We start from the raw sequence: 16125 nt of genomic DNA, 5'->3' as shown, positions 1-16125 counted from the left end.
CCAAGAATAACAGGAAAAATAAACTAGCATGTTAATCAGAATTTCACAGGTAGATTCCATGTGCAAGTCTCGGGTACTAGTGACCTGCATTTATTCACTCATGCCCTCTAAGTATTTAATATCAGCAAGTCTTATTTGAAATAAAAGAAGATTTCATGTGATTGGCACATGCATTTCTGAAACAAGCTTTAAATTCACATACACAGAAGTTATACCATTAAATGGAAAGAAGGCCTATATTCACTGTTCCCTGCATGATGCCTACATTCACTTAGCCGGCTGTTAGTCCTACAAGATTGCAATTTATGTGTAATCAATTTACTTATTTTCAATAATTCAGTAGTGAAATAATAAAGCAGACTCTTCTCCCACATGATACTGCTTGAATGCAAACCAACTAAACTAAATGTGAAAATGAACCTTTTATGTAGTTTATACACTCTAAAACCACGCTGAAGCCCACAGGAACTGCATGTGGCTATTTAACATGGTTAACTGAGTGAATTTATATAATCAGCCTGTTTTTCTATATTAGTGTGTGAAGTAAAAGTATTTTCAGTATATGATAAATGCCTCTTCTTTTACTTGATTGTCTCTAGATATAAGACAGAGAGAAAACGGTCAGTGAATGAAGAAACAATTGTACCGAATAGAAGCAGTGGTAGCAGAGCTGGCTGATATGAGACAGCACCAGGCTTCTTGTGCAAACTGAAGAAATGCTTTTTACATGCAGCTGAAAATTACACAGATGTTATTTATCAGAAAAAAAAAAAAAAAGGACTTGTACAGGTAAAAGCATTTGAGGGTATCTGTTCTAAGAACACAAAATCCTTCCAAAATCCTTCCTTATTAGGTAACCCAACATGTGACTGAGTACAGGCATGTTTGCAGTGGGGAGAGTTTTGACTACATGGTATCATCCACAGAGAAATGCAGATTATTTGAACACTGTGAAGGGTGAAACACAAACTTCTCTTTCTCAAAGCCCAGTCAGTGAGGTTCAGAGAGTCCTTACATCTTGCTGGCATGAACTGAAGGTAAGAACTCTCACTAGGTCACAGAAAGACCTCAGCTACAGAAAACATAATCTAGCTACTCAAGTCCAAGAGCAGTTAAGCATGGGCCTCCATTAAACTATACAGTCAGAGCCCTTTGCCAAAAACAGAGTTAAAAGTGAAGGGGATTTTATACAGTTCTAATATTTACAATTATTTGTACATATGTACATATTTATATATTTATTCATACCTGGACAATGTGACAATAAAGGGATAATTAATAATTACAAATAAAACATTTTAAAAATGTATAGCTATATCATGAAAGAAACCTCTTTTATTGCTTGCCTTCCAGCCTTATGCTTATAATCACACTATTGCACACATCTCCATATTACATGGAAGATCTACATTTATATATAGATATATGAAAATAAGGATATTTTTATTTTAATGAGTAAAGTGCTCTTTAACTACTGTTGATGAAAAAGGCTTAATCTGAAAGTTTAATCAGAGGGACTTAAAGGGGTACACACCTTGTCCATAATTCTCCCTTTATTTTGCTGACTTCTTTATTTTGCTGATGTTAACTCTCTTAACTATTCATTCTATTCATAAAATGCATCTGTGACCTTGGCATCTATACAGTCACACAAAGTACAAAACAGAATCACATTAAAAGCAAAGAAAATGCAAGAAAATAAAACAACAAATAAAAGCAGTGTTTCTTTTTGTTGTTTTTAGCACATTTCCATGTCTTAAGATACTCTTTTATTTGATTTTAGAAATATTTTTACAACTTTATTAAACTCTGAACATACCTATTTTATGCACTATACTCAAGTACTGTACAAAACTGCAATAAATGACACTATACGACTACATATGTCTACTAGAAGACATCATCATAAAGGTGTATCTTTTTCTAACGGTCAACTAATAACTGCTAACGTATGTGTGAATCAAAATATTTTTGATTGGCTACATATACTAAATTCTAAATGGAGTACACGATTACTACTTACGTCATGATTTACCAGGCCTTTAGGGGCATAAAGAATCTTTGCAAAGGCTCAGATGAAAAACAATTTACTGATCAGTATTAAATGTTCATATAAAATTGCAAGTGGCAGATCCAATTCTGTTATATTCATATATATGAAATACAGGTGATACCTACTGATGATGCATGACCTTTTATTAGAAAAATAACATTCAAATCTTAGCAAAACCATTTCTAGTATACAAAGTTGTTGTAAATTTATGTCAGCGAAATGTAAATTTGCAATTTACAAAAGCAGCAGTAAATTTTATTCATATGGACAGTTTCCTGAACTTAAATCATGAATTTTTGTTTCCTGCGAAAACATTGCTTCCTGGGAAAAATGCAGGCAAATCCTTTAATGGCAGATTTTTTAATAACACTGAGCAAGGAAAAGAATGTATTATGTTACTGATATACTTAACCTTGAAAAATTTCTGAGTGCTTTTATGAAACTGACAATAATCTGACTAAGAATAAAGTCAAGAAGCAGAAAAATCAAGAAACAGAAAAATCCAACTTTGCTAAACCAGGTTGTCTGGCTCAACAACGTCAAATTAAGAAAACAGTAAAGAGTGAAAGTTGATTAATATTAGAAATCTGATCAACGCTTCTCTGTGAAATAAACTGTAGTAGTTTATTAACAACTTCAAACAGGACAGAAGTAAGAAACTTGTGGCTTTTGCAATATAGTAGCCTTTACTACCTCCTCAGCCTATGTAGTATCCAGAATTATTGTGAACAGAACTGTACGACCTCCGTACTCTTATGTACATGGGTACTGCTATTGTATGAAACAATTACACTCTTAAAAAAATCATTTTTAAATGACAATTCATTTCATTAAAGTAGAATTAGTTATTTATAGAAAAATATTTTAACTTTAAATTAAAAAAATACTGTTCCTAAATAATTATGTAGGATCATATCTTTATTTCTTTGTACGGAGAGAATATAATTCTGTATATTTGAATCCTAGTTTAACAGAGCTCCCCTGGGTATAACTTTTAAAGAGTTGGCTATTTTTGCCATGGGTGCTATCTGTTTACAAACCCATGAATTAACACTGTGTCCCTCCTTTGGAGATACACAGATAAGACATCTATATACACTCTGTACATAATGGTTCACATATTAGCAGTTATTAGTCGTACTGTACATAGAGGACAACCTATCTGATTAGAATGATGTTTTAAGTCCTTAGTGCAATTCAGGTTTTAGGTTGATGGTGCAAAGCCAAGTAAGACAGGCTCTCTGTTTAAATAGGTAGCCCAGTACACTAAATTGAAAGTACCAAATAAGACTGGAAACACTATTCTAGACATTCTGTCAATTTTACTAACACTGTTGAATGTCTTCTTTGCTTCCTGTGGCTTTGCTTCTGGTTTTGCCTTGTTGGGTTCTGCAGTTGTAGCGCTCTTGGAGATGGTTGGTAGAACTGAGTCCTTGGTAATATTTGGAGCATAGTTGGCAACAGCCACTGCATAGGCATTGTTTTTCTTAATGACAGATGCTTTTTCTTTTTTCTATTAGAGACAGCACGAAATTAAATAGTTAATGTGTATTTGCCATATCAGACTTATCATAATAAAAATTGCAAACGCAAAACAAACAACAAATATATTAAAATAAATGTCAGAAATAACAGTGGTAAATTCAAATTTAAAGAAAAACATATCCTACCTGAAAAGAAGGTTATAATATGTCACCCCCAATAATTTCACTAACAGTCTACATTTTTAAGCTATTATGTATTGTTCTTCATGCATTCAAAATACTGAGAAACCATTAGTAAATTAAACTTCACCTGTACTGCTATAATTTGAGAAGCAAAAAATTAGTATATCCTAATTTTAGGATACAAGTAAGAGTACTCTTTGTCAAAAGAATTGCTTTTCCTTTAGTAGCATTAGGGATTGGGATAGGACAAAATTATTTAATCAATCAGAACAGTCTGCTTTAACATTTTTTTTCCTGTGACACTAAAGTGATAAACTATAAATTTGACAAAATATAAATACAAATTTAGGAGTATTACCAGTTAATTTTATTCAGCAAGTAAGAAGTTATGTCTGCTTAAAATTTCTACATGTTGTCACATCCACCTTACTATCAATACCAGAAAATTAAGGCATGTCTGTGATTCCGTGCACTCTTTATAATGAAGTGATCAAAATTTTGTAGAACAGCTGTTTAAATTAAAAGTTAATGTTTATATAACATTAGGGATAAATTTCAGAATTCTGAAAAACTTCCAATCTTCTAGATAAATTAGATGTTATTAATAGTTTTTATGTGTAGTTGTATTCAGCTGCTTTTCTGATCCTTACTGACAAGGAAAATTAATATACATAATATCTTCCTCTAATATTCTTCTCTTCTTCAAATCAACTGGATTAAATAATAATAAAGTTGTCAACTAATATCATATGGATTAAATTTTCTGAATAACTGGAGAAAGAGTTTTATCTGAGGAGTCATTCAATAAATTAGATAGCTCCCAATATAAAAAAAACAAACAAACATGTATGAGATAACTAAATCTGGATTATTGACACCAAACAACATTAGCTATACTTAGTGCAGGTATGGGCTAAATCTTAAATTTGTAATAGGACAAAAATCCTGTTGCCTTCAACAGGAGTTTTGCTCGCTAGTAAAGATTTTTCAGGCTTAATGTGATATAAAGTCATAGTTCAAAGACAAAAATGATCATATAGATGCCTCTTAAATAAAAGATAATACAGTGTAACTGCCTCCGAAGAAAATACTTTTATGGTTTAATGATTCTCAGTTTCAACTTTATGTTCTTGATATAGTATAAATATCTCCTTTTATTTTTGCTGATATACTATGTTGATAACAGTAATAATAAAATGCTCTATCAAGTCAACTTCTTTGTGAAGCATAACAATAAAGTATGCTTCTCAAAGTCAGCTAAAATCTCCAAACTGGTTTACACTGTTGAAGGTTAAAAGGTTAAAAGATCTGCAGCACATTTCAGCATAGCAGAGATACAGGAGCATAAGATTACTTTTTCAACAGTGAGTACGCAAAGCAGGTAGGCACACAAAACATGTCTTATTCCTTCTATGCATAGGAGGCTAGCCATACTTTGATTTTCTGCATGCACCTTCAAAGCCAATTCTTGAAAGTTGTTCCAAGGTATAAAAGGAAAAATTAAGGCTTAAGTTTTCACAAAAAAAAAAAAAAAAAAGAAAGAAAATAACCTACAGTTATAATTCATCTTGCAGCTCAAATATAGTTTGAGACCCCTGGCTTGCACATCCAGATAAAAAACTTTTCACTGCCCTGTCCAAACACTTTCTCTTACTACATAAAATAGGAATAGACTATTTTCTTAATCATAAAATGTTGCTTCCTAGGAGTTCTTCTGGACTTTAATATTCTACTAAGGTTCATATATTGCTGAAGCTTGCATCACATCTCTAAAAGCAGAGATAGTAGTTACAATTAATAGAGATCACAATAACACTCTTGCATTTTCTGTGGAATAAAATTATACTCCCATAACCTATTTCCTGAAAAAAATAAGGAATACAAAATAAATAGGTTGCTCTGAAAGTAATGTTTCTATTTATATCTATGGAAACTACAACAGATACAAAGAGCACAACAGGACTGTTCGAGCAAATTCTCAGCTGCAGAACACTGTTTTTCAACATAGTAACCACCATTAACTATGCATTTTCACCTGCAATGAACAAAAACTTTTGTGCTGCACTCATACAAATCTGAACTAGTGGAAATGACTCACTGTTGCTGTTGCCACTGCTGAAATACATCACCCACCACCTCACTAAACTCACATTATTTGATCTCCATAAACATTTAGCAAGTGTCCCTGAATGTCAGCGGGTGCCATTTTTTTAACATAAGGAGGAATTCAGTGACGTAACTTTGCTTCATGCATACTTCCATGTCAGACATCATTTTGTTAGGCTGCCCCACTGCTGCCACTTTCACATGGCAAGAAAACTTAACAGGATATTGATGGGAAGAATTGAACCTCTACACTGCCATTCTGCCAACATGGTCCTTTAATGTCATGGGCCATAGTAATAATATAGGAGGCACTACTTTCAGAGCAAGCCTTGTGTGTTGAATTTAGATTCTTAGCAGACAGTGTTTGGTACAGTGCAGGGAAGCTTGTCTCAAAGTGAAAACACAACTGAACAAGCTTTTGCCCAGATGCTTCACAACATCAGATTTTACAAAATATTTATAAAATTAAATAAATATAAGCAAAGAATATAGAGTTCCTAGGGTTTGTTTGTTTGTTTGTTTGATGATTTCCTTTACTCTGGTTTAAAGCATGCATTTAAGACTCGCCCTGAAAGAAATTAGCAGGCAACCCAGACAAGGGCCAGTCATTTAATGAAATTCATTCTGTATTTGTATTGTGTACAGCTAGATGGCTAGGAACTTGTGACACAGTATGGACACAAGCTACTGGATAATAATCCTGTCACCTCACCAGGCTTTCTTGTTAACTGCTGTGAATTTCCTCCACTTTCCTCAGAAACATTATCAAAAGGTTACTGTCACAAGAATAAGCTATTATAAGCTGATAATGGGGAAGAAAATATATTAAACACTGCTAAAAATTGAAGTAGCCTCATTTTGACAAAGAAAAATTCTTATATAGCTTTTCCTCACATATTAAATGATATGGATTGAAGAAATGACCAATTGATAACTATGGCATGAAAATGATGCAGATACATACACACGTATACATACATGTATATTGCATATATTCAGGAAGCCCAGATAAAACTTTTTTTCATGTCATTAATGACACTACTCACCTCAAACGCAATGATTAGTGAATGATCTGATTGTACAGTAGGACCGGATATTTTTGGTTAGCAACTTCTCAGAATTTATGTATGATTTATGTTTCAAAGTGATTCAAAGCTAAAGGTGCTAGTTAAGCTCCAGTATGATGAAGAAAATTACTTCTAGAAGTTCTAAATAGTATTCTCAGTCCTACCTTATTCATCCTTTATTTTCCCTCACCTATCAGTGTCTTTTCTTATGATTTAAAGATCATGTGTTTTCTAGTAATAGCCAACTTAAAAAAAGTATTATAGTTGTTTACTACTCTTGATTAGAAATAGAGCTATTTCTTTGGGACTTACCTTATCATTCACTACACTTTTTCCATCCCAGGCCCATCCTCGTTTTGTGAAATAATTTACAGTTGCAAATTCAATTAGTGCAGAAAATACAAATGCATAACAAACAGCAATAAACCAATCCATAGCTGTTGCATATGCTACTTTGGGGAGTGAATTTCGAGCACTGATGCTCAGTGTTGTCATTGTCAACACAGTAGTAACTCCTGTAAGGGGATAAAAAAAAAAAAAAAAAAAAAAAAAAACCAACAATTTTACTTGGATTTTGAATGTTAAAATACAAAACAAAACAAAGTGGAAATTTGCTTATCTAAGGTGGCGTCGTATTAAAGGCAGTGTCTGGAGTTGTTTTGAAGAATTTAAGTCCATGATCATTATTTAAAAGTCAGTGTTAAATTAAATTTAAAACTGTTTACAGATCTCTTTATTTACAGATACTCTTTTACACCCTTTTTTCTTAGGTATTTTAATAAGAAAAGTTTTATACAGCTGCCTACCAAATACCTGTTTTTACTGCAATGGCTACAAGTCTGGCATTCATCTTTCCAACAGTATATAAAATCTGACACTCTTTTTAGTAGAGATAATTAAATACATATGTTTTCAATTCAATTTCTTACCAATCAACCAACGACACAGTTGAAGACCTAAAGAGGTTAACTTTTCATTCAGATTTTCAGACAAGGTTTTTTTCCTAGAAAACAGCATACTGATTTTAAGAGATTTTTACAACTGTATATGATATGTGAGAAAATAAGACTTGATCCACGAGTGCTCTTCTTCATTGTAACAGTTGTTAAAAACACTTTACAATGCTTAATGAGAACCCAGCAGGAAGCCAGAAATTCTACAAGAAAAAAAAAAAATCAGAAAAGGGATACTTCTGAAGGAAAGATTAGACTGTTATTCTGAATATTTTAGCATGAAGAAACTCATAGCCAGAAATGAAATCTTCATTCCTTAGGCAAATCAGTTCTTACACCCAAGGCTGAATCACACTTAGACAAACTAAACTATTCCCTTTGTGGCACACCATTACTTATGTTTCCAGAAAAAAAAGCAAGACAAAGTGAAATACTTAGCATAGATCAGCAAACTTGTACTTGATTGACAGGCTAAGGAGTTTCCACAGCAGTGAAATTAGTAACAGCTTCAACAACTGCAAACTCATAAAATTGTTGTCACAGGAATCCCTACAGAAAAGTCACACTCCCTAAGTCAGATCCTCTGCTGTTAGCAATCTTTTACCTAGGTTCTGCAGGATCAACCTAGATGAGATTTTTCTTCTGCTAGAAGATAAACACTTTAACTTCCATGGAAGAGGGAAGAGAAGCAGCAGCTATACCTACTCAGACCTTTTCAGGCGTTGCAATTTCTATCATTCCTGTGAAGAATTTTCACCTCTGTGGTTGTTACAGAGGATGACAGAGCAAAGCTAAGTGGACTCAACCTGTGCTTTTCTCTCAATAAGTGCTTCCAGAGGTCATAATTCCAAAAGGAAGACAAGGCACAGAAACATCTGCTGATTCACTCAGTATCCACAAGTTTAAGCAGACATAGTTCATTAATTGCTATTTTTTGGCCTGCACATATTAAAGAAGGGGATTTAGTCTGGAGTCAGTTGTGCTGTTGTTATCTAAAGCCTGTACAATGACAAGGAAGCACATTTTGTTGTATGGAAATGGGCAGACAATGTATTTTGTGAAGAATTTTTTCTCCTTTGACACACAACATATGGCTTAATTATTTTCTGCACTTCAGGGAAAATGTAGTCTATCTATTCAAAATTATCACATGCAAATTTTAACACAGGTCTTGAGCTAGAGAGAAATAATTTTAATTACACAGAAGTATCAGTGAAGTGATTGTTTCTCAGAAATACAATGACCTTATCCATATGCAAATATATGCGGTTGATAAGGTAGCCTCCTGTTTAAGACCTACATTTTAGAATAAACTAAGCTTCTTGAAGATCCATTGTCTTCTTCAGAAATCTTATTTAAGATTAACTGTTGACCTTTTCTAGTCTCAATTAAAACAACATGAATTTACATTGTGCATCTTGCTACCAGCTGACAATTTCTCTGCAAAGTTCAACAAGCCAAGCAACTTTGTGACTGTGTTTCAGTATATTGTCAGACAGCTGCCAATGTATTTTAATTTATTCCTTCATTCTCTAAATTCAAGCTATCACATTCATTTAACCTGAATTGAATGGGAAAAAAAAATATGGAAAGTTTAGTCTGTGATACTCTGATCTTAGAAAACTCCAGCAATTTTCATTTCCTATTCTTCAGTCAAACAACAGATGATTTTGCATACTAGGTAACTTGAAACAACAGTAACTTCAAGCCATCTTTAAGAAAAAGGAATAAATGAAAATAACCTTTTCCCTATTGCTGCTTAGCAATAACACTTATGAACTAAAGTTTTAATATAAAGCATTCTCCCTACAATAAGAGGCAGTCAAAATATTAGAGGGAAACAATCTCCTACACTAAATCATATATTACTCTGAACAGTCTAAATAATTTCAAAGGCTATGTAGTGATGGAATCTTACCTCACTACGATGAAGAAAGACTACACTTTATGTACAGGTCAAGAACTATCTTCTATAATTCCTCTTGTCCACACTGCCATCATATGATGGCACTGTGTCAGAAAAACAGGGGCAATCACTGTCTTATAAGATGCAACAAACACTCATCAGTTTGCTTTTAAAAAAGGTCAAGAAATGAAACCTTTAATAGATCATTTTGATAACATTTCTCTTCTCTTAATAAGATCAATCATTCTGTACTTGATGGCAAATATACTGTTGAGAAGGAAAGTTGTAGTAACACGAAGGTATATGCCTATGAATGCTAAAAAAAAAATCTTTTAGCACTTCAGATTTATCCATTCAAGCTAAGAATGGAGCTATCTGATTGCCTAGGATTTACAGTGGAGCTTTTGAAACCGCATCTGCTCACTGAATACAAGATATACATCTACAGGACTGTAAAACTGAACATCTCTCACTGACATTAAATTTGCATCTGTGAAAAATACTGGCTTTGACATATTCTGGATCCCAGAATGCACAGATATTATTCAAGAATTGTTTAAAACTAGGCAGCTTCCTTTCAGCAAACAATGTCTGTTGCTAAACAGTATAGGTAACAGCCAGACAATGACTGAAAAAGGAAACCCAAAATATACCTAACTGAAAACACAGTGAAATTGAAGGAGCTGGCACGTACATAATGAAGTTAAATTCAGTGATGACGACTAGGCTCATGCCGATGTATGTGTTCAAATTCAGCCTATTCCTTAGCAAGGACAGGTTCTTTCAGATCTTAATTCTACTTCTCGTGTAACAAATTCATTTTCTAATTTGAACAGACTTAGTTGTCTAAATTATATCCTATCTGTATTGTATTGGAATGTAAACATCTCCTTTGAAAATGAATCCTACAAATCACGAAAAGGATATTCTGTAACAAAATAAGTACTTCAGCTTTTCAAATAATCTGCACAAAATCCTTAAGTTGTGTTTCAGGTCTTAAAATACGCTGCTCTTTTCACAACTTCATCTTTTATCACACTTGTTATATATAACAAAAAAAGATTGTTTTTTTTTTTTTTTTAAGGTTAATTAGATCACTTAACCTGGTAAAAAAAAAACTGAATAGGTTAATAAATACAAGAGAAAGTAATGTCTGATCTCTCTTTTATGAAAATAACTACTAATAAATTTTACTACAGTTTAAAAGGTTGGGGCACTAAACAAATGCAGATAAGCTCTGGAAATAGTGTGATATTAGAGTAATTTGACTACACACCGTACTGTTTATGTGCATATGCATTACATGAGAATACAATACAAAACCAACAACCTACAAGCCAATTCCCAAAGCTGAATGGCAAGAGCAGTCTACTCCAGCTCCCACACAAGTCTCACATGATTATGCTTCCATTAACACACAAGCTACAGTCTTGGGATAGCACTGAGCTGGGAAGGCATTAGTTTGTTGGCAGCCAGCTCTGTCTCTAACCAAGTGCTACTGCTTATCATATATGCTTCCCATTGAATACCTCGAGTGTTATGTCTACGTTAACAGAACTCCCCTACTAAGCAGCTATAGGATGAAAGTTGAGTGGAAGGTTATCTCTAAGGACACAAGATAAACTGTGGCCTCTGAAAGAAAGAAAGACAGTTGAGGCTTTTTTTTTTTTTTTTTTTTTTTAAGAAAATAGGACAAAGATACATGTATATACAGAACTGTTCAAAAGGCAGGGTCTACCTCATTCAATTCTCTTGTAAAAATAACCACATAAGCAATCTGAACTTGTCTAAGGATCCTATTTCTGTATTTGCAGAATCAAAAAGCCTGTCTATTTAAGGTTAAATAAATACCTCTTTGTTTCAAAATGTGTATTGATATAGATTCAGAAAAGTTAAACCAAGAACAAACAGGGAAAGGGTTGTAGCATAAGAATAAAACGAGAATAAAGTTTGAGTTTAGAACACTGCATATTGGAAGTGTACTAACAAAATAACACAGCTGTTATTTCAGTTCTTGCCTTGCTCACTTTGGGGATCATAGAATACACATCTTACTACATCTATTCTAATATCCTCATTCCTACCCTGAAGGAGTTAAAACAATATCTACTGTTCTAAGAAAGATGATTTCTTATTTTTCTGTGGCTTGCCTCAAATCTTGCAATTCAAATACATGTGATGTTTTTAAATGTTATGACCCATTGAAAATGGAGTGAAAATTCAATAACCTGCGCAAGATTTGCTTTGCTAATATTGTTGATAATAAATGCAGAACAATAAAAACATTACTAAATGAAATAGATAGTAATCTTGCACTAAATGTAGAAATTATAAACCAGGCTTATTCCCTTTCATTAAAAAGGCAAATACTTTTCAAATTTGTCTGTTAGAGAAAATACATTCAATACTTATTTACTTAACAGTGATAAATTCTTTTTCTTCCAATAATTTAAAGATGAAACAATAGAGCATTAAGCCACTGTTCTTTTTGGACAGCTTAGGTCAAATATATTGAATAGATGCCATAAAGGAAAGGGATTAAGGAGCTCAACTATAAAAAGAATACTCATTATATCAAGTCCTTAATGTTAAACTACAGCTTGAAAGTACATCACAAGAGAAAATAAAGGATAGTATCTTCTCTCAAAATACCAAGTGATACATGAAGCTTTGAATAACTAGAGGTTACATTTCTTTGAAAGAACAGTACTCAAACACTTAATCCTTCCCAGAACTTGGTAACTCTTAAGACACTTGAAAAAAATCTCATCCATTCTTATAAATGCTTTATCAAAACTAACGCTTTCATCTTAATCATACTTTTAGTATCTTTATGGTCAATGCAAAGATGAGTATCTTGTAAGAAACCACTTAATATAAAAATATTAAATATGATCAGTACAAATGTATAGTAAGCTCTCTTGCAAGTTTACACTTCATGCTGGAAGCACCTGATTTTACTATCTTAGCAGGATTTCTGTATAACTGGGTAGTGTCTAGCTGAAAGCAACACCCAAACAAACAACACCCTGAATGAATCCATGCAGCTCTGTCAGGATTAATTCAATGAACCAGAAAGCTTTAAGAAGCAACAGAGGAACTTTGTTATACAAGTGTGGATAACTTCACATTTTTGTAACATATTTAGGCTGGAGACAAGAGGGCAATAGAAATCCCTGTGACAACTGCTGCCAGTAGGTATGGAGAAAGACTGGGAGATTCACCTGGGGCTACATGATTAGAGCAACCATTAGCAGCTTACGCTGACAATCTCATTTGAAACATAAAAAAATTAGAAAATAGCTCTTGCAGCGACATCCAACCCTGTGCAGAAGGCTAAGCATGTGGTACAACTGCTGCTCCATCAGGCAGAGATCAGACTCATCAGATGCTCAGTGCAAGTATCCAGGGTTTAAAGTGTCAGTCCAGGCTGGTCTCAGGTGGGGAATGAGGCTATAACTATTGCTGAGATGTATGCATGTTTGAAAGAAATAAAATACTAGGATAGAAACTGCTACCTGCTCCCTATACCCATTTTGCTTAGTCAATATATTTTGGATTTTATGTCATGGGTGGCCTGGTTCTGCTCTTGTAGACATTCCACTCAGTTTTTCCAAGACATCCTGATATAGGCAAAATGATTACATCACATTGTTCATTAGTACATATTGTTCATTATCCAGAATACACTTAAGTCTGATCCAATTAAATTTGCAGGCTGTTACGCAGATATTATTTCTTTCCCCCAAATACAAGTTAAATAAAAAATAAAGACAGAACAAGAAAGATATATGTAGGAAGGGAGGTAAGGCTGCAGGAAAATTATCTTAGTGACTTGTTGCTGGTGATACTATAACACTACATTTTAGGGAAAGAAGATGGAAGCTGTTTATAGACAAACCAGCTACAGTGTCCTAAACGTATAGGAAATGGTACAGAAAAGAACAAGGATGGAGGTATAGTATTTGCCATTGTACAAGGAAAGTGTAGGAAAAAATTCATTAAAAAGTGTGTTTTGATAAACAGAAGTGTACAAATTGACAGAAGAATTTGAAGAAAAATATTGTAACTCTCTGTTAAATGACTAGGAAAACATGGTAGAATTCTAGTGCCTCTAAAACTGCTGACCCGTTTCATTTGACTTCAATAAGGTTCATATTCAAACCTGCAATTTTCATGATATGTTTTGTGGCATTTCCTCTACCAAGAGAGACTGTGAGTGCTTCATTGTGCATGACTTATTTGAGTTTGGCGTATTTTTTGAAGACTGTGTGGTGTTTACTAATGATTAACCATAAGATTTTATACAGTATCTTTGATAGCTGATTATAAATAGGCATTGTTTTTGTTGCACTTTTATCTTATTCTTTAAAAATCAAACAGATTAGAAGAATTCTAAGTTGTACGTATTTAAAAAGACATTTGTTGCTTTGCTTTAATAAGGAAAAGAACAAAATCTTAATTTATGAAAAATGCTATCATGCTTCACTACTAAAGCTATTCACTATCCTAAGGTACATTCCAGTTTGAATAAGTGAGAAAGATTTACTAGGCTCACAGAAAAAGATTTACTTTGAAGAACTGCAGTTTGCAAGTTTTAATGCATTCAAATAATTCAGGTCCTTAATTTGCTTAATTTACAAGCATACTTAGAAATGTACATATCTATTATGTGTCAAAATGATTGAGTAATATCAGTGGAAGAAAGACATTTCAGAAAACAATGTAAATTAAATTTTAAATGGGAATATCACAATTACATTCTATTTAGTGGAAAATATTTTCACAGAAGAGAGGAAAGAATATAGGAACAGTTCTCACTTGCGCTGATTTCTGAAAGATTTGGTATTCCCTGGAGTTCTGTAAGATGCTGCTGAAAGTTATTTCAACTGAAAATAACGCCATGTTCTACAAAGTAAATTAAACAAAAAAAGGGCTCTACCAAGCACACTTCAAAAACGCTTCCTAACAGCTTCAGCTATTGCAAATAACACATGCCACTCAATGTACTCACCAAAAACTGTCCTGGCCGGTACAGATTCTCTGTTCAGCCAGAATGAGACTTGAGAGAGAATGACAGTCATGATACATGGGAGGTACGTCTGAATGACAAAATAACCAATTTTTCTCTTCAAGTGAAAATGGGCTGTCATTACTGTATATTCACCTAATGTGCCACAAAAAAAAAAAAGTTTATAGTCTTCAGAAAGTCAGATTCTATAGTAAAATAAAGTTTGGCACATTTATGCAAACCAAATGTACTGTAATTAAATTGAACAAAATGTACTGTGTAGTAGGAGGCATCCTACAGTATACAAGAAAATTTAAATTTGGGTAAAATTACATCTTATTCCTACTAAGATCCATGAAAGATCAGTATTCAGGAACTTACATGAACTGTTCTATGTCTTGACAAGAATTTCGGTGCTGCAGGCTTCTTAATATAAGCAACCCTCTGCATTCACACAAAGCACCCTAAGAACTCTGTCTACAGTCATAGAATCATCGCCTGACATATGTAGGATCATAGTTTAGAGCCAAGTAGAATAATCCATTATTAAATATATATCTTATTAAATATTATATTATTATAAATGTTTTTAAGAAAAAAATATGCTGACAGATAAAAAATGTTTGAAAATAGAATACTTTACCGTTTAGTAGACAAAAAGCATTATTTACCATATGAAATTGCACAACCATCCAAGCCTTGGATTACAATTGTTATTATTCAAGACTGAGTATTAAAAAAAAATGTCACTGGGGAGCAGTTCACTTCTATTATTATTTGCTACTTTTTGACTTGAAAGAACTCACTGCTTTGAGTTATATGTAATAAACTACGGCTAATAACATTTTTCAGTAGCTTACCATTACTATAAGCCTACACTCATTACACCGAAGTGAGTGCTTTTTCTTAAAACTTTTTTTTTTTTTACTAACCTGTACTTGATTTAACTGTCTCTTTTCCAATTGTTTGGCCCAAAAGATCATACTGATTCAATCTTGAACCATCTGGTGCCACCTGTACAGAATCTGAAGCGTTATAAGTCCAAATATATGTCACTTCTGATGTTGTGTATGCATCTGTGGAAATAAGATATGATATTTTATCAGTTATTTTAACCAAACAAGTTACATCCAAATTCATCTACTTCGAAGAGCTACTTAATTACCTTTCAAAAGGAAACTTCAGAGAACTAAAATGTCTAGCAAAAACACCTGTATATTTTAAATAACTTTACTAGGGTTAATGCTTATGGCTGCATGGGATCAGGGCATGCATTTGTGTATTTATTAATCATGATCTATTTGTATAAATTGCAAACAATAATTCTTCCATACTGTCACAGATCCACTATGTATGAATCCT

The 16125-nt window shown here is 33.2% G+C and overlaps 1 protein-coding gene across 3 annotated transcripts in view; it reads right to left on the bottom strand.

The window, feature by feature from the left end:
• Positions 1–1353: 1353 nt before the first annotated feature.
• Positions 1354–16125, bottom strand: part of GABRA2 (gamma-aminobutyric acid type A receptor subunit alpha2) — a 51648-nt gene continuing 36876 nt past the window's right edge. For 2 of the 3 annotated variants that reach the window (XM_042871690.1, XM_042871688.1), the window contains 4 exons: positions 15696–15839; positions 14767–14919; positions 7206–7408; positions 1354–3566 (listed from right to left, as the gene is read on the bottom strand). In XM_042871690.1, coding sequence (XP_042727624.1) covers positions 3258–3566; positions 7206–7408; positions 14767–14919; positions 15696–15839 — 809 coding nt within the window. In that variant the 3' untranslated portion in view covers positions 1354–3257. Of the gene's footprint in view, positions 3567–7205; positions 7409–14609; positions 14661–14766; positions 14920–15695; positions 15840–16125 lie in introns of those variants that run through there. The other variant, XM_042871689.1, reaches the window with a different exon arrangement.

This window comes from Lagopus leucura, unplaced genomic scaffold (assembly GCF_019238085.1).
Source record: "Lagopus leucura isolate 7727_CA_CO unplaced genomic scaffold, USGS_WTPT01 Super-Scaffold_100004, whole genome shotgun sequence".
NCBI classification, from domain to species: domain Eukaryota; kingdom Metazoa; phylum Chordata; class Aves; order Galliformes; family Phasianidae; genus Lagopus; species Lagopus leucura.
Note: the sequence above shows the minus strand (reverse complement) of the source record. Positions and strands in the feature narration are given on the sequence as shown.